Source organism: Brachyistius frenatus, unplaced genomic scaffold (assembly GCF_029030835.1).
Source record: "Brachyistius frenatus isolate BFR_SWC_R1_liver_20210118 unplaced genomic scaffold, ASM2903083v1 Contig_68, whole genome shotgun sequence".
Taxonomy (NCBI): domain Eukaryota; kingdom Metazoa; phylum Chordata; class Actinopteri; family Embiotocidae; genus Brachyistius; species Brachyistius frenatus.
In genome coordinates this window covers 771690-793442 of record NW_027210667.1, presented here as the reverse complement: position 1 = coordinate 793442, position 21753 = coordinate 771690, and the positions used below count along the sequence as shown (strand labels likewise).

Here is a 21753-nt window from a genome sequence, read left to right as displayed (position 1 = left end):
CTCAGAGCGATAATTTAGGTGCTTTGAGTACTAGACCGGAAAATACATGTTCCTAATAAGTTTTACTTTACCATCATGTAGAGAGTTCCTGTCACTACCAGAGCTCCCCAACGACATCAGGACAGCGGAAACTCTGTACATCTTCCGCCGCAAACTAAAAACACACCTCTTCCGACTTTACCTTGAATAGGTAACACTCTAGTAGCGCTTAAAATGGCACTTACTTTTAGCACTTTGTAGTTTGGCTTTCTTGAAGAAATTATATTTTCTTGATTCTTGCTGTTCTGGGTTTTGTACCCTCATAGTTGAAATGCACTTATTGTAAGTCGCTTTGGACAAAAGCGTCAGCTAAATGAAATGTAATGTAATACCGAAACCCAACAACATTTAACAAGCAAAAAAAATACTGTTCGTCAGAAAGGCACACTTCTCTGTTATGAAACCACATGTCTTGAATTAGACTGACATGTGAGAAGTAATATAACCTTTTAAAAATGTTACCAAAATTGATATTTCAGACAAACACATCCTGTTTCCTCAGATGCTCGCCAGTCCAATTGAAGCTCTCCTTTAGGGTTTATATTGTTGTCCACTGTGCCCATATAAGCTTTGTCCAGTCTGAGATAAGAGATTTGTGTTTGTTTCTTCACATGGCTAACATGTGGGAGATAAAGGCTGAATGTTAGCAACGGTCTAGCAGCTTCTGGCAACAGCGGGGGATGTAGGTGTGGGATAAGTCTGTTTCTGAAGGGAAGTGTTTTTTAGACCGATAGCTCTTCCCTCCCAAGAAGAAAGCGAGGGACAAATTGAATCTAATCATGCTGGCACTTCATTAAGGTAGCCCCAATCTGTTATCAGAGCCCAGGAGAGTTGGGAAGGACCAGGTTAAGGGAAGCCCCCGTAGTGAGACAAAAAGCAGGGAAAAAACGACTATATACGGGATTTAGGAGAGAGGAGGCCTTGTGAACTCTCCCTCATGTGTGTCCGTCATGACAGATTCAGAGGCCCAGCCACTGACTAAATGTGAGGGTGGGGGTTGAGGAGGGCCAACATGTTGAATAAATGTATTCAGACCTCTGCTACCCCCATGATTTCCCCTCCAAATGAAAATCTCAGTTGATATACAATATAGATTCATCTGATAGCTCAGTTTATACTATGTGTTTATATACACCAGGATAAATGTACCTTCCTTAGCCAAGAGATCATGATGTTTCTATCTCCAAACAAACATCCTCAGACCTTGCTACATGTTCCCTGGACCTCTAGGATGTTGATAATGTCGTGTGATAGCTGAGACAGCAAGACAGTCCAAAAAGAAACAGTGATGAACTCTGGGGGGGAAAAAAAGGACAGCTTAACTATAAACATGCCACTACCTTGAAAAAACAAAAAGTGAAGAATTGTGTTTGCACAAGCTGTGGAGTGGCTGAGCTTTCTAAGTTACACAAGTTCACCTCTCACATTTCATTTAGAGACTATCCTAGTGCATAATTACACCACTGAAATACATACAACCAAAGAACAGACACTTTGGGATGATGATTTGCCAATGAATTCAATGGGCTTCTCTTTACTCTCCCTCATTTCCCAATATCCCCATGGTAACAAACCACCTCTTGAGCGTCATATACACGCCACTTTTGCACGCGCTCCGTATGAGGTAAATTGCCTCTTTTTCCCCTCTCAGCATCTGCTTTCTTTGTCATTCACCCTCCCTCTGCGATCCCCATTTTAGTCAATCATTTTCCATTTTCCTCGCTAAGTCTTCTTTTCTGCTCAATCTTTCATTCAGCATCTTCATGACTTTCTTTTTTCATAGTTTTGACCAATTTAGGACTCTAAAATCTCTATCTTTATACATTATGGATTAGATCACTAAAGAAATGTCTAAAGAGACGGGCTTAAATGGGCAGTTTCGAAATGTCAGTCAGAAATATTGAGTTATTTTAATGCTTTACATCACAGAGTAATAATAACAAACCCAATTTTGAATGAGTCGGAGTTAAAAAAAAAAATAAATAAATAATTTTTTTTTAAAAAAAGAGTCTTTCTTAGAAAAAATTCTGGTGCCTCTCCTGCACAAATAACTTTCTGCAGAGTGTGTCAGAGCTTGGCCCAGTCCCACAACTGCAGTGGTGCCCTTCCCCCGGCTCTTTAGCAAAAACATTCACTATGCTTCTATGTGTATGTGTGTCAGTGTGATGAATAAAGAGCGGAAGCAGGGCACAGGGTGACTTCACACTTAAACAGCCTGTTTACAAGTCATTTACAGAACTGCGGAGGGGGGCAGGGGGGGGCTTGGAGGAGTTCCACCAAGTAAAGCCCTCATAAAACGAGGCTGCAGAAAAGCACTACTGGCTCTACTATCTGAAATAAGGTTACTTCAAAACTAAATGTTGCCTCTTAGGTAGAAAACATCACGAGGAAGAGATTTCCATGCATGATGACTCAATGGTAGAAAAAGAGAATGAAAAATGCATAGATACCACTAAGCCTATCAGACTGTAAAATTAGCATGCTTGAGGTAAAAAAAAAAAAAAAAAAAAACATGCAAGGGAAGGGCCCATAAATAAAAAATAGTGCAGTAATAGTGATGACATGAATGGTGACAGGGGAAGGGCGCTGACTGAAACCAGATAAGATTTAAAGCTAGAAAATACACCTAATCATTTTCTCAATTTTCTGTTGCACAGTCATAATATACTCAGTGCATGATTCCTCACTAAAATATCAATGTCAAAGCATTGTGACAGAGCATATAACTTCTGAACTTAACCATAAACGCTCAAATTACGCACGGTATAAAGGAAATTATTTGTCAATGCAGAGTTACATTGTTGGAAGTCAGATTTTCTTTCAGATATTTTAGTTTCTCTCAGGTACACTGATCGAGGCCATTTCTAATGCAGCAGAATTAATCACTGTAAATATTACAGGATGCTCACACTACATTACATTTTAGGAATGCAATACCATCATAAAGTGCATTAAAAACCCTGCACGTACTGCAGCAGCTTTTACATTAAACATGAGGAGAATGAGGGTATTACCTACACTGCAGCACTATATTTTATCACACATTGCATTTACTTTGGAGACCACACATTGACTGGATACAGGCCAGGGAGATTTTTCAGATGTTATCTTTAAACATCACTCAATGGCTTTCCTTGGTTTGAACACAGTATTTATTTTTAATCAAAGCTTTTGGTATAATAGCAGCGGTGAAACTGCCTGTGTCCTGTGTTTGGTGTTGGCTGATCTGTCAGGAGACTATGATCATCACAACCTCACACCAGCAGGCTCCCAACTCAAAGTGTGACAGCTGTGCCAGCCTGATGAACTGGGTAAATGTGACTAGAGTAATTAATTCTTCCTCCCACAACAACAAACTACACTTTAACAAAACCGGCTCAGTGACCTTCAAGGTGGAGACCGGGGTAGCACTGGAAAACTATCATTCGGACACAAGAAGGAAATAAACTACGCAGTGTAAGGCAGATCTTTAGATGAGTTAGTGTTATTCAAGCATGCCGTGACTTCACATCCAAAGGGCAAATTCCTACATGAGTCATCGTATCTATTGTCTGGGATAATCAAAGCTTGCAAGGATGTAAGTTGTGACGCTTTAGTTCACTCCGGGCATCAAACAAAGATCATTCACATCTACACACCACAGAGTCTCATTGTCAGTGAGATAACATGCGGGTAGCACTGTTCGCCACATAAAAGTATGTTTGTATTCAAGCCACTCTACAACTGTTGTGCAAAAATTAAACCTCTGAAAGCGCTTGTGTTGTTTCAGAGCTGCACTTTGTCATCTCAATCACCTCCGGATTAACGACAGTAAGACGAAGGAGATGGTGATTGATTTCCGCAGGAAGGCAACACCAACTACACCTGTGAACATCCAGGGATTGGACATTGACATTGTGGACACTTATAAATTCCTGGGTGTTCACCTCTACAATAAACTGGACCGGTCGGACAACACGAATCTCCTCTTCAAGAAGGGCCAGAGTCGACTCCATCTGCTGAGAAGACTGAGGTCCTTCGGAGTCTGCAGGACTCTGCTGAGGACGTTCTACGACACTGTGGTGGCGTCGGACATCTTCTATGCAGCGGTCTGCTGGGGCTGTGCAGGCACAGAGAGGGACAGGAGGAGACTAAACAGGCTGGTCAAAAGGGCCAGCGCTGTCCTGGACAGTCCTCTGGACTCCATAGAGCCAAGCTAACATCGATCATGGACAACATCTCTCATGAGACTGTAGGAGCTTTAAGCAGCTCCTTCAGTGGCAGACTGCTGCACCCTCAGTGCAGGAAAGAGCGCTACCGTAGGTCGTTGGTTCCGACGGCTGTCAGACTGTTCAACACCACCATAAAATAACGTTGCACTGTTCATTTGATTTGATTTCATAGCACCTGACACTTTCCATTCATCCCAAGCTGTATTTCTGTGTGTGTGTGAGAGTATTTATTTATTCATTGCTCTTATTTATCAAATTTTTTTTTTTTTTGCTAAAATAATTATTTTTATCCATCTTATTTTATGTTTACGTATTTGTAAACTTTTTGTGTTTCTGTGCTGCGACGACTACATTTCACCACCGTGGGATTAATAAAGTCTAAGTCTAAGAAAGCAGGTGGTTAAAAAGGTCACTTGGTTGTAAAGAAGGTAAAGTGGATCTGTTACAGTATATGTTGAAGGACGAGATAATACAGTGTCTTGTAGAACATGACAAAAATGTCATACTAGGATTTTTGGCTCTGTTGCAACAGGGATCAGATGAAAGATGTATAATTTTCAGGGATGCTCGATAAAGACACAGCCAGGTTTGAATGGATACCGCTTCCCAAACCAGATGTCTGGATGCCTTCAGCCTTGGCAATGATACATTGACTTGTTGAAATCCTCCACAACTCATTTCTCCATTATGCCGGCTTCTCCAATAACCGGCTCCTTGTCTGCATTGATTTGAATCTGTAGTTTACTTCGCAGAGGCCGCTGTAGACAACACACACTTTTTCTGACCACTTGTCCATGAAGTATTTTTTTCGTTCATCCTCTGAGGGTGATCAGCTTCACCTGAAAGCCTGACGGAGAATCTCTGTGCAGTGTGCTTAGGGCCAATCATATTTTAAAAACAAAAATGTAAGGTCATTATTTTTCACTTCACACTTCAACTCAGAGTGGTTCTGACCTGATTGGATCTGATTGGCTTCATGTGACGCCTTAAATTTATGCTGGAATAGATGGGTGGTGCACAGCAGTGACTGCAGCATTTTAGTTTAAGTGCAGACAGCCAAAATCACATCTACTCCATATTCCTTGCTCCCGAGTCTGCTATGTTGATGATCAGGATTCAACAAGATGCTTTTGTGAAGCAGAGAGGAACCGAGGGCCTCAAAAAGAGAATATTTCTTCCACCCTAAAGCTTTGTCTGCACCATGACGTGCACACATACTCCGTCCCTTGGCTTTATGTTCGCCTGCTCTGATACCACATCACACATCTGTCGTCCTGCCTACCATCTCTATCTAATTACAGCAGAGAGTCCCTCTACTCCCAAAGTGCCGTGCGGGATCCTCACAGCACCAGGCTATACACAACAATCTAAACAAAGTTTTTAGCCTTTCAACACGCTGGCTAAAAGAAGCAGCACACAACTCTCAACATAAATTCTGCAGCACCAGCCCAGATTAGCCTTATTGATGAGGTACACAACCCTGTGGTAATTAGTTTTGCTGCTCAATCTTTAAATCACCCCCATGCACTCGGAGGAAATCAGCACTGAGCCAAGCAGTTGTCACCTTATTACAAGTAACCTACTGGGTCGATGCTTTACCATATAATAGAAAAGGCATAACAGATGTCCTTCCTTCTAACACTACAGGCATTTCTGGTGGATGTAGTGAAGGCTTCGAGATATGCAAACGACAGTGCGAGGATGGACCACCATGGAGTGTCAGTTCACACAGATTGGGAGTCTGGTTAAAGCAGGCCTGGGTGCCTTTCTGTCTGAAGCCAAGATGGGCAACGCTGGCAAACCACAACGTAGAAGTGGAGCATCTCTACTCACAAAGCTCCTTCTCTGTGATTGTTGTCACTCTCTCCAAACGTGCTGTCGTACAGGGCTTGAAAAAGAAAAAAACTACTCAGAAGTGGGCCAACAGTAACAGAAAATGTTTGCTGTTGAAACATTGTCCGTTCCGTTCTATTCGTTAATCATTTCAGCACCATCACAACTGAAATGTATTTCTAAATGTCAATACAGATAAATGTTATTACCAATATATTACTTTGGGGAATATAAATCTAGAATGTTGTTTTTTTTAAATAAATAATTACAACTTGTGAAAAAAAGAACAAAACTTCTCAAACGTCAAATAAAACACGCAGCTGTATAAGAACTTTGGTTTAAGAAAAAAAAACAGGCAAAAGTTGCCAAAATTATAATTTAATTCTAAAATCTGTCATGTCAAAGAAGAATCAAAAAAGGTGGTACAAAGTGCCAGTTCACAATTTATATCTATTTATCACATGAGCAGCTATTCAACAATCCCTTATTTGAGCCATCTTCTCAGACCTGCTTGTAAAACCACAACTGATCTAATTGAGAGCAGACACACGCCCTGTAACTGAACGCACCGCTCCGCCCATGAGTTTGTTGGGCTCGGTAACATTCTTCACAATCGTTTTTTAAACTGGCAGTCAATGCAGTAGAGAGGCTGGAGCAAAAGAGGGGGCTGAGGTTGCTGGCAGGCGAAAGCAACGCATTCTTTGTAACAGTCAAGTTCTGGATATGGAGACATTTGCTCTGTGGTTGAGATATTTTAGGGCTGTGTATATATATATGCATGCTTTTCTAGGAAGAGGTACTTTTTTCATGAATGTAAAATTCAACACGCTGGCAACTGCTATCTACAATTACAATACCAGCCTGTCATCATCACACCAAAATTGATTTGTTGCCGTTTGTTTGGAATCCATCGTCTCCTGGTTACTGATTTTTGTTACCTGGCAAGACGTCACTTAGCGTCTGCTTTCCAGTCTGGTGGCTTCTGATGGACAGCAGGGGACGGCATGGATGATTTAGCACAGATTTGCTTTGGAACAGAATTAATATTACGAGCAGATGATGCTTCCTGATGCCCAGCTTGTTTAGCAGTGCCAACTGCCTTGCACATGTGCAGCAGGACCAATGCCTGTGAGAACAGAAGGCCTGGCAGCCGTCATCACAGTCAGCGTCGAAGTCTACGCCCCTCCCCATCCGTTTGTCTCAAAGGAAAACGAAAAGTGAGTAATTGTCTCTATTTACAAAGGTCAAACAAAAGTGCTCCTCTCGTCCCCGAACGCAACACTGTGACAACATGACTACGAAGACGCACACCTGCAGTCTGACTTCACCATGTCAGCAATTTACTCTCCTTGTAGATAAGCCTGGGCCTGATCTGACTGAGACCCGCAAGGCAATGTGTTTGTGTCACTACAGGGAGGCCTGTGCATCCCCAGGCAGGCAGATGTGCTGCTCTCACCTGCTCTGATCCACATGTCATCACTCCGCAGGGAAACAGGGGGAAGTGAAGAGGTGTAATTGGATCACAAAGGGGACCACAGCAGTGTGGGAAAAGGAAGCGGGAAAAGATAAGAAGTCTGCTCAGGCAGAAAGTGTGAAGAGAGACAAACACAGACAATGACAGAGGAAGAGTAATATCCCAACTCAGACTCAGAGGAGAGATGTGAAAATAAGGATCAACAGCTGGATCCATATGCTGAGTTGGAGCTTTGTCACAGCTGCCAGAGGCCGAGCGTCCCTCCGGACACTCTCAACTGTTTTCTTTCTTTCTCTCTGTACACTCACACACTCTTTAAAAGAAACTTGGCCGCAGTGCTCAGAGGTCTGCCTCACCTGCAGCAGACAGTCTGGGTGACAGACTGCATTAATGAAATTTCGTGTCCCACAAGAGGAATATATAAATCCATCTTCCTTCCTTGCCAGATGTGGGCAGGAAACCCCTCCAGAGGGCTTTTATCCCTAACAACTTTGGCTTTATGGCCATGTGGCTGCATCATTGCTCTGAAGTTTTGCTTTAACACTCAGTGCTCGCATCATGGACAACAGCCAACACCCACATTTTGAGTGCATGTTTTTCAAAATATCACTGGCTGGTGCACCTGTCAGAATTTTAGTTGCAGCCCTCCCACAGTACAACACATAAGTTTCACTTTTAGTCCGTAAAAGCTGCAGTGTTCCTTCCATTTAGTTTCACAGCTTTGGTTTTATACAAATGAACAGTATTTCCTCCTAGCGTCTGTATTCAGCCATATAACATTACATTTTTCATCACAACTTTTTCCTCTTCCCATGCTGTTGGAAAGAAAGAGGCAGTGGATTCGCTGATGGACATCTAAGCATAATAATATGCGCTCAGCTGTCTCAAGCACAGCAACTTTGACCTGAACACCCACACTCCAGCCAGATGTACATCAGTGTTTATGTACGCTTCACTGCCCCAGCTAGGCCCAGGAGTAAGTGTTCAAGGAAGTATTACATTCACAAACACATTAAGTAGCACATCCAGTTTCCTGCAATTTTACCATTCCCTGAAAATACTGTTATACCGCAGAGCCACAGTGAAGCTTGGTAGTTAGTAGGAGGAAAAAGAAACAGAACAGAGACCATAAGCAGAGTCAACTTGCCTCGAGCTAAGCCAGTCTCATTGGGGAGACAGGCCAGTATGGTATTAAAACAGACAAGTGAACATTTCATTTGACACAAACCATCCCCAGAAAAATGTCTGGTGAGAATTGATTACATGGTTTGTGTACCAAAATATCAGTCTAAAACTGGCAATTCCCCTCATCTTCATAGTTGGTCGCACTTATTTTCAAAAAGATGAACTCTCATTTGAATACTCCAGAAAATCTTTACTTGGGGATCTAGAAATATATGTAGCCTGAGTGATTGAGCCGTCTGGTGTCCCTGTCAGTAAAAAAAAACTCATTGCACTTTACATGGCTGTTATGCAGAACTTTAATTTTGGTTCAAGTCAAAATGAGTAATTTTTATGCACTACGTTGAAAAGTCCTGGGAAAATGTGATAGTGATTTAAAAGTATCAGCTAAAACACTGAAAGCTACATAATGTAAATGTTCAATTATAAAAATATAGGAGATTATTGTTTTAAAAATAAAAGAGATGACAACAAACACATTTTTGCTACAAGCTAAATCTCACTTATAGTTAACTTGATGTATTTACTATCAGTAAATATAAAAAAAAATTAAAAAAATAATAAAAAAAATTTAGATATGAAGTATAATGAGTCTATTCTAAAGGGAACAGACAAAAGAATAAAGACAGATTGTGAAAAACGTGTAATTCAGCAATGAAGCCTTTCCACAGAGAAAACTAGAACAAAAGCAACTTCAATTAAACAGTGAAACCTTAGTCCTGACCACACTGCAGATTTAGGACTCCGTGTCTTGGGGTACTGAACACTGCATTATTAGCACATGCCTACCAGTTAACTGTAGGTGGCCAGTATAAAAAAAAAAAACTGTGGGAACTACAAGGGACTAGTGTGAAAGAAACACATTATTTCAATCATTCATATTTTCTCTCCAGGGCAATTATAAGTGCTCTTTTTCCCCCACGTGGATTGGTAGCTTTTATGTTGGCAGGAACAGAGAAGTGATTTAGAGTGCCACTTCACTGAGGTACCTCTTTCAACTAGGCTGCCTTAAAAGAATTCAGTGTGAAATAATGAATATATTTTACCGTTGCTGAAAGTCAAATTGCTGAAAAAAATACTTTGTACGCATACTAATCTACACAAAAAATATGCAGGTTTATATCATTGCTGTATAAAAAAATATTGTAGCCAAAGTAGAAAAATCCTGCACAATATCACAAATACTTTTTCAAAAGGAGATTATGTTTCGTGAAAAGGCTGCCAAAACATCATCAGGACGGGAACCACTTTGGGCTGCAAAGGAACATAGAAATACAAAAGTTTAAGTAACAAGTTCAAGAAAGGAAGATGGCAAACATTTTTGCTCCTTCAATCGCAGCAATCACTGCTCGTCTCATGTTGCAAAGGGGGTTGTAGGGATGACAAGTGGTCCATTCTGTCATGGACGTGGGGGAGGTGGGTTTAAAAATTAGATCTGGCCTATCCTCACACCTCGCTAATGAGAAATGAAGTGAGATCAGATAAGAATTTGGAAATGGCCAGACCAACAGACAGACAAGGAAGCCCCCCTACGCATGTCACCTCCGCCACTCATGCAAGCGCCTGTCAGGGTTCATTTCCCCCTCAGCTGCCTGGAGACCCCCTCTCGCCTTTCTGCTGGAGCCAGAAGAACCCCCCAGAACAGACAGAGGCACAATTATGTTCAGAGGCCCTCCAAATTCACCAAAAAACACAATAATATGAGGTGTAAATTATTCCCCAGTGCAAGATTCTGACATAACCAACAGAAAAGCGTCATTACTTCATAAGTAAAATAACACATAGGGAATGAATGGCTAGCTCTCAAAGCCAAGACAAGCATGCTTTATTTGACTGAATTTGGACACTCATTATCCTTAACAACACCTTGTATTATTCCTCTTCTCCATGTCAGAATCAAAAGCCCCTGCTTAACAGCCCTAATTAAGTAACTGTGAAATAATTAAATTTTTCATCTATTTACTTCTTTTTTTTGAAAATGCACAATGGCATGACACAGTGTAAAAGATCCTCCTGGGAGAACACACGCTTGCAATTCAAAGTGTAAAACAGATGCAAAATCAAGAAGGAGAACATAATTTGCATCAAAAATAAAAGGATAAAATATATGCATGCAAAGACTATGGCAAGAAATTATGGTGTTGTGGTTCCTAATGGCCTCAGATTTGAGGTGCAACAGTTATATTTGACCTCCACACCATCCAGAGTTTGTAAAATTGGACACAGTTGGAAAACTAATAACAGAGGATGGAATTAATGCCTCATGAAACACATTCCACAGCGCAGCTCATAGTTTTACAAATTTTGTTTTTCATGTCATGTTTGATTTCCACTCCCAAGAATGACCTATTTTCTTTGCAGCAGATCTTACATATTGAATTACAAGACTGATTGCTGTTAATAGGCTTAAGTCCTTATTTTTAGTTATCTTTTCCCCCACACATCTAATTATGAAATCATCCATAAACCAATTGATGTTTAACAGAAAGTGACAAAATATCACAGGCTCAGCACTGTGGAGCCAGACTACATTATAATAATAAGTGTTGCGCTGGTGACCAGCATAGAAAAAAAAATTTTTTTTTTTTTTTTAAAAAGCAGCTTCAAACCTCTTCAATCAAAATTTTTTGGACAGCATTGTGTACAGAAAAATGGGGGACAGTGAGAATTTCAACTACAGAGAAAAAAGGCAACCACTAGATGTCTTGCTGTGATGTTTGGATGTAGAGCTGGCACCCTAAGTAAGAGCAGTCTGTTCTCACATGGTCGGCCAAACACGTCTGCACCAACCACGCGGGCCCAAAGGAGGCCAGAGAGCAATGGCTTTGAAGAGCTACTTCAAACTTGCACCCGATAAGCCAACTGATCAAGCATTTCATCCACGAACTGTCTGAGAGCAGGTAGTAAGGTAGGCAATACAGATGAAAGAAAAAAAACTCAAAAATCTATTGAAAGTAAACATATTCCACATATTTTCATAAAACATGAACTCCAACCCGTATTGGAAACAGTGATCGCAGAGCTTTACACTTCTCCAAAACATACATTTTTGAAATCATTCTTTGGTTCACTTTCCAAATTCTTCAATCAGTTACAGTACATTCTCTTTTCTAAGCCCTCATAGCTTCTATTTCTACATTCAAGCCAAGTGTCCCAGAAAGGTCTGCGTCTCCCTTCACCCCTCCATGTCCCACAGCCAAACCGTGGGCCAAGATCTCATCTGCTGGGCCCTCCATCTGGACTGCACTCTACATCCAACTCCTTGATCCATGGTATACTACTGCAGACACTTGCAAAATAGATTTTATATGAACTTTTATACTTGTAAAAAGAAACACAAGCTTTGCTGATGTGTAAAACTTCTTGAATGGCTTTAACACCTGATACGCTTCTTTTTCTTTTTGTAATTGCTGTCTTTTAAATAAGATGGCCAAGAACAACTTGACAAAGCAATATTTTTAAAGAAACAAAACCGCAGCGACATGGGGTGCTGTAATTTGTCTGAACTTTAATTCATCTTGTCACCTATGGACATTTTTTTCTCACGCTCAATAAGCCTAATTAAGGTGCCTTTTCAGAGTGAAGTGACACTATTTCTTTAGATAAAGCCCTAAATTTGTCTCTGCCTGTGAATATGTGAAAACCCCTTTGTGCCTTTGCTGACAGAGGACTTTACACAGCCTCTGTTACCCTGGAAACCTTTTGAGAGGTGAAGAGAACAGCCAAAGAGGAGGTCATCTTGGCTGAAAGTTGCAGGTAAATCCTCACTTACACCGTCCGATTTAAACGGCTTTCCGATTCAAAAAGATAAGTCTTCATAGCGGAATGACGGAATTCAACAAACTCTCCTATTTGTCTAAAAAAAAAAAGTTCAATTCATTATGCTCTCCACAACTATCCCCAAGTTGAGGACGGACTCTTTCATGGACTCAGTGTGGGTGATTTAACAATCAATTCACAAACTTTTCAATGAAATAAAACTCAAAGAAAATGTCCTACCTCAAGAATGCAGGTCCCCGGTGCCATGTTCTCCTTAATGGACATATTGTAGAAGTTTCTCTCAAAAACAGGCTCGTTGTCATTTATATCCTGAAGTACGATGTTTACCACTGCAGTGGAGGAAAGGGGCGGCTTCCCTCCATCGGTGGCCACCACCGTTACACTGGGACTAGGGTTCTTTTCATAATCCAGCTGGGAGAGAGTGGTGATGATGCCCGTAACAGAGTCTATACTGAACCAGCTATAGTAAGCACTTTGGTCTTGCAGGATGCTGTAGCTAACGTCCCCATTGGGCCCCTGGTCTTTATCCCGAGCCGTTACCTGTAACACAAAGCTGCCTGGAAAGACCACTTCAGGGATGACTTGTCTGTACACTGGCTGGTCAAACAGAGGAGGGTTGTCGTTGATGTCGGTCACTTGGATGATGAAAGAGGACTCGGCCCTGAGAGGAGGTGTGCCCGAGTCTGTCGCCATCACCCTCAGCTCGTAGGTGTCTCTCTCCTCCCGGTCCAGAATCTGATCCACACAGATGAGATAAATGATGCTATCCTTCGTGGTCAGGGCAAACTTTCCATCACCTCCCTCTAGGGACACGTTGACATTGGCATACTCGCCATAGTCTGGGTCAGTGACTGAGATGCGGGCTACATACTGGCCGGGCTGTGCCCCTTCTGAGATTCTGGGAGATCCATCCTCACTGAGAAAGATGATGGTCATCGTGGGCTGGTTGTCGTTGTAGTCTCTGACGTGGATAGTGGCGAAGGAATTGGTCACTTCAGGATGGGTCGCGTTGTCTTGCGCCTGGACCACCAGCTCGTGGACTCTTCTCATCTCAAAGTCCAACGGCTTGTTGAGCGTGATGACGCCGGTGCGCGAGTCTATGACAAAGTAGCGGTCCGGGTCACTTTGTCTCCTATTGATTTCATAAAGCACCATTCCGTTGTCTCCCTCATCTGCATCTGTGGCAAAAACCTGCAGGATGTTGCTTCCTGGTTGGAGGTTTTCTGATATTATAGCATGGTAGCGGCTCTGGTTGAAAACAGGAGCATTGTCGTTGATATCTTGTACAGTGACATCTAATGTCATCTGATCGGTCCTTTTGGGGGAACCACCATCGAAAGCCTCCAAAGACAGAGTATAAGTAGATCTTTTCTCTCTGTCTAGAATGGCATTGACCACCAAGTCAAGATAGAGGACCTCATTGCTTCCCCTCCTGGTCTCCAAGGTGAATGCCTGGCCAACATTTCCATCCTTGATTAGGTAACCCTGTGTTGTGAGATGGCCTTTATCACTGTCAACAGCTGGCTCAAGAGGAAACCTGGTGCCGATAGCTGTCTGCTCAGGGATTTTAAACGTGGCCCTTTTTCTGGGGAACTTTGGGGCGTGGTCATTTATATCATTCACCTTGATAGTCACCTCCACTGTCACACCTGTCATGGTTACTGCAATGAAGTTGTATCTATCCCTCAATTCTCTGTCCAGAACCTTGGCGGTCTTAATAATGCCCGTGCTTTCATCTATGTCCAAATCGCTGCCCACTCCTGTGCCCTCATGGTCTGAAATAAAGTACAAAGATGCTGTGATGCCAGGGGGAAGTCCTGCACTGATGTCACCTACAATTGTGCCTGCTGGTTGTTCCTCATCGAGCTGTAGCTCAAGGGTCCCCAGGACGACGGGTGAGTGGACCGTTACAAGCTCCAAGACCACATACACCATTAGCACTATCCTTTTGCTCCACCAACCCTCACGGTGCAAAGGATCCATTATAGACTTCCCAAAGCCCTTGGCAGCTGTCTTCATTTTGGCCCTTTCTCTTTAAACCTGGAGATGAAAAAAAAAAGGAAAAGCTGAGCAATATCAAAATCTCACAACAGCAGAAACTAAGAAAAGGTGTATTATTTTTAGAGCAAGTTAATGCAAGAAAAACAGGTATGTGCCTTAAACACTTTCCCATATGTTTTATTGGTACTGTTCCCGACCACACCACATGCAACAGGCCCAGCACAAAACATTTTCCTACACTTCTTAGTTCACCTAGTAAGTCAACACCTTGTTCCTCCGACATACCAGAATGCGCTCCTTTGCTAAAGAAACATCAAAACCACAGGCCACAGCATACCACCTTAGACAGGGAGTCTTTGATTGTCGCTATTCAGCTCTAATTAAAAAAGGTGCGAGAATCTCATTTGCCAGGCTACCCAGTGTTCACCATAGCAGCACACTCTCTAGTAAGTCTGGGAGTTGAAGTCCTGGATTTAATATTTACCACCACATTTAACTCTCATGGAGTGAGCAGCTTTAAAACACTCCTCCAAGAACCGTTTAATTAATTTAACACTCCCAAAACCAACAGATCTATCCATCTTTTCAGAATTAACAGTTTGAATATTGAATCAAGGGGAAAAAAATTATTCAAATATTGACATTTAAAAGTAGCGAGGATATTCGAATTCTTTGCGTAAACAATAGGCACACTCTGGCAATGGATCCTCACCACGGCAGATAATGTGTAATTGAGACTGAAAGACACTGTGGAGCAATGTGGAAATTGTTCAACAAGTCTGTCATCATCTGCAGAATGATCCAAAACCACCAAGTGTCTGGCACACAAAAATTTATTGTGTCAGTTTTATTAAATAAAGAGTACAGCTTCAAATTGCTTGTGGTTCTGTCTGAATTTGTGTAATTCAAAACTATTTTGACTTGTTTGCAAAGTAAATTTTGCCTTAATTTTAGGGAAATATTAGGGAACATTACAGTGTTTTGAATTTTGAGGAATTTAGTTTCTTGTGAAAGCACTTAAAGGCTCCCCCCAGTGGTTTAAATGATTCCTGCAAGGAAACATCCACAGGACATCTGTGTATCTGTGGTGAGAGTATGCAGATCCTCTGTGTGTGTGTGTGTGTGTGTGTGTGTGTGTGTGTGTGTGTGTGTGTGTGTGTGTGTGTGTGTGTGTGTGTGTGTGTGTGTGTGTGTGTGTGTGTGTGTGTGTGTGTGTGTGTGTGTGTGTGTGTGCACTAAATGCCTCCCATGTCTCCCTGAACGCAGTGTGGCGATCTGTCTTAGCCACGGCGGTACCACTGTGTTTGAGTGACACAGTAGTACAGCAGAATTGAAGGGCTCCATGCAGTCTACCTCTTTCCCTTTTTCTGGCTCTGCAGCATTGTAATTGAGGTCTGCTGGAAGTTGGCCATAAGCACACAAGATTCCAGTGCTTATTTCAGTCTGCCATGATTTGGAGCCCACAACACTGAAGATGCTAACTTTAACGTCATAAATCGCTTTGAATTCAACTTAAGTGTGAGTGGTAAGACACCTTTGAGCACTCCTTGTTTTGAAATAGGACAAAAGAATCAGTGTTGTTAACATGTTTTCCCTCATGCGTTACCAGTTCAAGTTTATTTAACAGGTCAATACTAGAACTGAGCGCTGGATCAAATGTGTGGCATTCTAATTCATAATGCTTTCACAGAGACCATAATAATTGCAAATGAATGGACCATTCTGTGTAAGTCAAGCACTACAAATTCACCATTACATTCCTTACTTTGGTTTTTTTTTGTGAGCTCTGTTCTTGGCAAAAAAAAAACATAAGCACATCCATGACAGGCTGAGAATCTTGACAGCACTTTAAAGTCTCAGCATTGATTTACTTTACTGCAACACTGGGGATGAACTTCAACAAAGCACAAAGGATAGCTTTTCAAGGCCAGAATCTTGGACCAAATGCCACAACTGAAATAATGCACTTTCTGGTTGAGCTGCAGCGGAGGGCCTCTGCAGAGCGGCGGAGCCTAATGGATATAGCAGACACAGTTGGGTAGCCTAATTGCACAATACCAGGTTAAGTAGGACATATGGTTTGAAAAGACTCCATGAAGTTAAAGAGAAATTTCTACACTTTAAAGCTAAGACGTTCACCAGATATAACTAACACTGTCGCCCACCCACACAGGCCTCCATCACTGAGAGTTTCATGTCTGAAAGTTAGTAGCCAGTTCGCAGGCAGGACATATTTGTGCATAGGGCTTCAAGGAAATCAATCCAGCAAGAAAAAAAAAACAGTTCAGAAAAGCTGATGATGGTTGAAAGCTGTTGCATTTAGTCAGCCAATCCCTTTGTGGTTTGGATTCAAATGCTTTCCTTGCATCATTGTCCCACTTAATAGTCCGTCTATACTGGTTGTTAAACATTGTTAATGAGTTTTGTTAAGATGATGTAACTTCAAGAGGATTAACCCCCATGTACTTTCAACAATGACACCAAGATATTTAATTTGTACGTCGCTAGAGCTTCATTGAGGTTATTTTTTTGTTAAAACTTACATATGTGTGTGACACATCATATATACACCTCACTGTTAGCAGTTACTACAGGACTGACCCAGTTTCTTTTGAATCCTTTCAACTAAGTCAACCGACCAAATCCAAGGTTTGTAGGATTTACATGCAGAATTAAACCTCTGTTTGAATACTGTGCATATCATTCGGAGTACTTTGCTCGCATGACTGGAATCGGCACCAAAATCCCTGGCAGCAGTGAACAGTGGGAACATCAGGGCGGTGCTTTTTCCTCTCCACTCTTGTCGAGATCGTGTTTGGCAAAATGTGTAAGACATTAACTTAATAGCTGAAAATACATTTGCTTATTCCTATTTGGCTTTTCAGTTTTCTGTGAACTATTATATTATTTTTCTTTCTCGTGATGCTATCAAGACTGGCAGGCCTTTGGTTTGGCAAATCTTTAAACAGGCAATATATCTAAACAAACACTGCTGCCTCTCCATGATTCATTACCTATATTAAAGAAGACTGCCAACGGTAAAATTTTTACCAATGCGAGCAAAAGATACTGTTAAACAAGAGAATAAAAACAGTGGATTTGCCATAGATCATACAGCCAAGTCATATTACTTCATCTGAGATTACATAGTTTGAGAATAGCCCTGAAACTGAATAATTGTCAAATACTTGTCTTTGGCTAATATCTCAAACCACATGGCACAATATTTGAGATTGAATCCCTTAAAAGTCAATCAGGCACTTTCCTGATCTGACTAAAGTTTCTGATCTAGGAAGACTCAGCCTAAATACTGGCTAAAATCTATCTCAATTCATCAAAAGCATAAAAAACATGACCCCAAAATACAGTACTTCAGCTGCACTACTTTAATTAACACAACCAAACCATTTCAACCACCAACAGGCCAAGCGGGACTACTATAGTGACAGACTACGTAAAATGAGCTTCTAATTCCATGTCATGATTCCAGTTAACTCAAAGAAAACTTTTGTGGTTTGGAGAACATGCCAGCCTGCTTGAGGCTCAATGGAGCCATAATGGAAACCACAGACAGAACTGCAGATTGACTGGACATGAGGATGACAGGCTTAGCACAAAGAAAAGTGAAATGCTCTGAATGTTTGCCAGACTAAGCGCCGCATTTCTGTGCCCTGCATTAGTCTTTGAAACTTCAGTCCCCGGGCATGTAAAAAGGGCCAGGAAAAGCCATCACGGGCCTCAGATACGTGTGCACTTCACGGCCATAACAAACATCGGATTGGGAAAGCACACTGGCTATACTTTTTCACGGTGAGGGTTCTGAGGGTCCGTGACAAGAGAGATCATCTCTTTCCCACAGCAAGAGCAGCATGGGTTGGTTCAGCTGTTTGTGTAAGATGTTCCAGATAAAAAAAACATACACCTAATGTCTTTGAAGATGACACCGTCTGACATTGCACGGGCAGTACTAGCGATTGCATCATTAAAAACACATGTGCATCGGGTTACAGTAGCAGGGGTGCAAAGAGTAACAACAGCACCACAACTAAGGTAAAAGTTCAGCTCATGTGTGAACAGTCACACGTTCTCATGTCTAATCGGGATTTTTTAAAAAATCCCAAAAAGTTTCCTGCTTTCAGCATAAATGTAGATGATTTATTATAAATGACAGAGTCTGCTGACAAATGATTAAATGAACTCCAGAGGTGACAGTCTTCTGGCACAACAGCCTCAAAAGCCCATGGTTGATATACACTTGGCTTACTTCATTGATGACGACACTGCAAGGACATGACTAAAACCACATCCAGGCAATTTTCAGAAATGCTAGCAACAAGAAACTTGGTGGGTGGTGCTGGTGTGGCCATAGTGGGAGAAACATATCTTGTGTTTGTCATTCTTTTTTTAGGAGTCTTGAACACTAGCTTCATCAACAGCATATGCACAGTACAAAGACAAGACCAGTGAAATGATTACTTCATGCACTGCGCCATGGGTTCATGACATAATCCTTGGATTGTTGCAAAAGCTGCGGAGGTCCAAGTTTTGGTTTTATCCATCAGTGCTGCTTTTTTGTTTGTTTTCCCTGTGAGTTATAGACATGAACTCAACTCATTGTTTAAAAAAAAATGGCACACATTAGATTCATGTTTCACACTGGAGGAGCTGCAATAGAAAAACTGATGGAAATTGTCACCAAAAAAAGTTGAGGTTTCCCCAAAAACTAATCCGGTACAGAAATGAATGCATGGGTGAATGGATGCAAGGAATACAATAGACATTTTCCTCAGCTTTAGTGGTTGGCTACACTGTCAGGGTCCAGTGAATACCTCAATACTACTAAGTTTTAAGTATTCTAGACTGGCAGCAACAAATTAAATCAAAAGCAGGAGTTTTTCGTCTTCCTCCAAATGATGATTGGTGGTGAGAAATAAAAAAAATAAAAAAAAACTGAAGAAAGGAGGAGCCACAGTCGTTGTTTTGCCTGAAGCTGAAAAAAAAATGCTGCAGAGTTACGCAGCTGCACCATGTCAACCATCACTCTCACAGCTAAAGTGCGCGCTGATGGAACCCAGTGGAGATTTAATTAATTTATTAATTGAGGGAAAGAAACACCCATTCGCGGTCAATGAACACAAGTCTGCCATCACAATAACGGCGCCGACCTGTGGGTAATCATTTGGTATGTGTTCAAGTGGAGTTAAGAGGGAGGCAAGGCGCAGCGGCTGCAGCAGAACTCGGAGGACAACACAATAACTCCGTAGGTTGACCAATTTGAGAGGAATGTCTCCGTCTCAGGGGGGCTTTAATAAGGTGCGACAAAACAGCCAGTCCAATTTTGTTTTTTTTGGCTGCTCTTCAAAGTGTGCGCGCAAAGCGAGACTTCTCTGTGTAGCAACCAGTCATGTTTAAGGCAAAAACACAAGAACATTTCACGCTGTATATCTTTTGCAATAACGGCAAACACCAACTCAAACATTGCTTATTTAATTGCAGTTGTTGTTGTTTTTTTTGTTTGTTTGTTTGTTTGTTTGTTTGTTTTTATGATGATATTTTCCATTTCTATAAGTTTGCATCGGGTTTTAAAACGATTTTGAACTTTTAAAAGGTAAAGAGGTAAGGTTGCATGAATGTAGTGGAAGTGAACCGCCACAGAAGGTTGGGCACGACTGAGTTAAACATCGATCTGCAAAAAAGTGGCCAACGTCTGAGTTTTACACCACTGAAAGCCTCTACTGCAGCCATGATCGCCGAGTTTAAATTGTAAAGTAAAAAGACGTGTGACTGCACTGATGGACAACTTCAACACATCAGTTTGTGGATATTGGTTGTGCTGTGAAGGATACTTACATTCATCTGTTCCTCTCCGGTGTTTTTGAGACAAGTCGAGTTTCAAGGTATCCAAATTCCTCTCAGTATTCCCCTTTGAAGACGAAGCACAAAGTTAAAGTTACATCCATCTCAGGAAAATCTTGAATTCTTCGCCAGTGACTGGAGATTTCGCCCCGTTGCACACAATTCGTTTCTTTGCTGAACTCCAAATCAGTTCTGAACGATTTCTTGTCAGACGAAAAGATCACAAGTAAAAAATGCAAAGTTGTGTCTTGCAAAACTTTCCAGTCCTCTTCTAGTGGACGTTATCAAGTTGTCGGCATCCACCGCCTGTCTGTCTCTCTGTCTTTCTGTCTCTCTGTCTGGTCGCAGACTCACTGCTGCCGCACGCTAACTGAAACCAAACGATGTGGGGGCCGAGCGGTGGATGTCCGCTTCCAAAATCTAATTTATTGAACACGTGACAGAGTGCAACCTCCTGCTCCTCTGCTCTACTGCTGCTGCTGCTGTGATTACCACAAGGAACCACACCGGCCGTGGAGAGGCAGGCCAGGTTATGCTGAGCTTTGGTGCCACCATCCTATGCAAAAGGGAACTGTAAATCAGCTATATAACTTGCAGTGATCTGCGTGGCTTATCATAGTGTTACTTTAAATGTTTGAGTAGTCTGAAAAATGTGATAAAGTACAATTGGCCAGAAATGTTTTGCCATAATATGCATTTATATGGACACACACTAAAGGCCCACGTGTGATTTAAAACTAAATAGACCGGATCTCTGAAATGTTGAGTGCCACAATTATATCTGTATACATTTTATGCTTTTGAAATAGTGTCCTCCTGGATGATTTGGAATATTTTCAGGGGGATCAAAAAGAAAAATCAGCACTTGAGTTTCACAGGCTTTTGTGAGCTTTAGTTTCTCACCCACAACAACACAGTCGTCTCTCATCACCCCTAGTTGCCGGATTTGGCTCTGTGCTACTTCTTTCTGTTCCCTAATAATTTGTGTAAAACTTTCTGGACACACAAAAGCATGAATAACTGTTATCATGTTCAATTGCTTATACTTTCAGACTCTTCGGTGCTATAATGAGGCTCAGTTTCTACCTAAAACAACAAAATCTCAACAAAAACCACAGCAACATAAGGCGGCCTAGCTATCATACAAAGATCATTTTTCTTCAAATGTTTTAAGTCAAGAACCTCCTCCAGATATTTTTCATCTAAATCCAGAAAAGAGACCATGCCTGGAACTTTTTGTCATATCTTGTGACTATTGGAAGGAGCAAAGCCTACATCTCCAATCAACTCCCAAGAGAACTTCCACTTTTATCTCTTGTCATGTTGCAGCTATAACTCTGCTTCACTTTCTTATCAATCACAGAAAGCTCTGAAATG

General features: G+C 41.5%; 1 protein-coding gene across 1 annotated transcript in view; it reads right to left on the bottom strand.

Annotated features, from left to right (window-relative positions):
* Window positions 1-20745, bottom strand: part of LOC138626020 (protocadherin-16-like) — a 79008-nt gene extending 58263 nt beyond the window's left edge. Inside the window, exons 1-2 of the mRNA XM_069707400.1 lie at window positions 20371-20745; window positions 12739-14559 (exon numbers count right to left, since the gene is read on the bottom strand). Coding sequence (XP_069563501.1) covers window positions 12739-14538 — 1800 coding nt within the window. The 5' untranslated portion in view covers window positions 14539-14559; window positions 20371-20745. The remainder of the gene's footprint in view (window positions 1-12738; window positions 14560-20370) is intronic.
* Between the last annotated feature and the right edge of the window lie 1008 nt (window positions 20746-21753).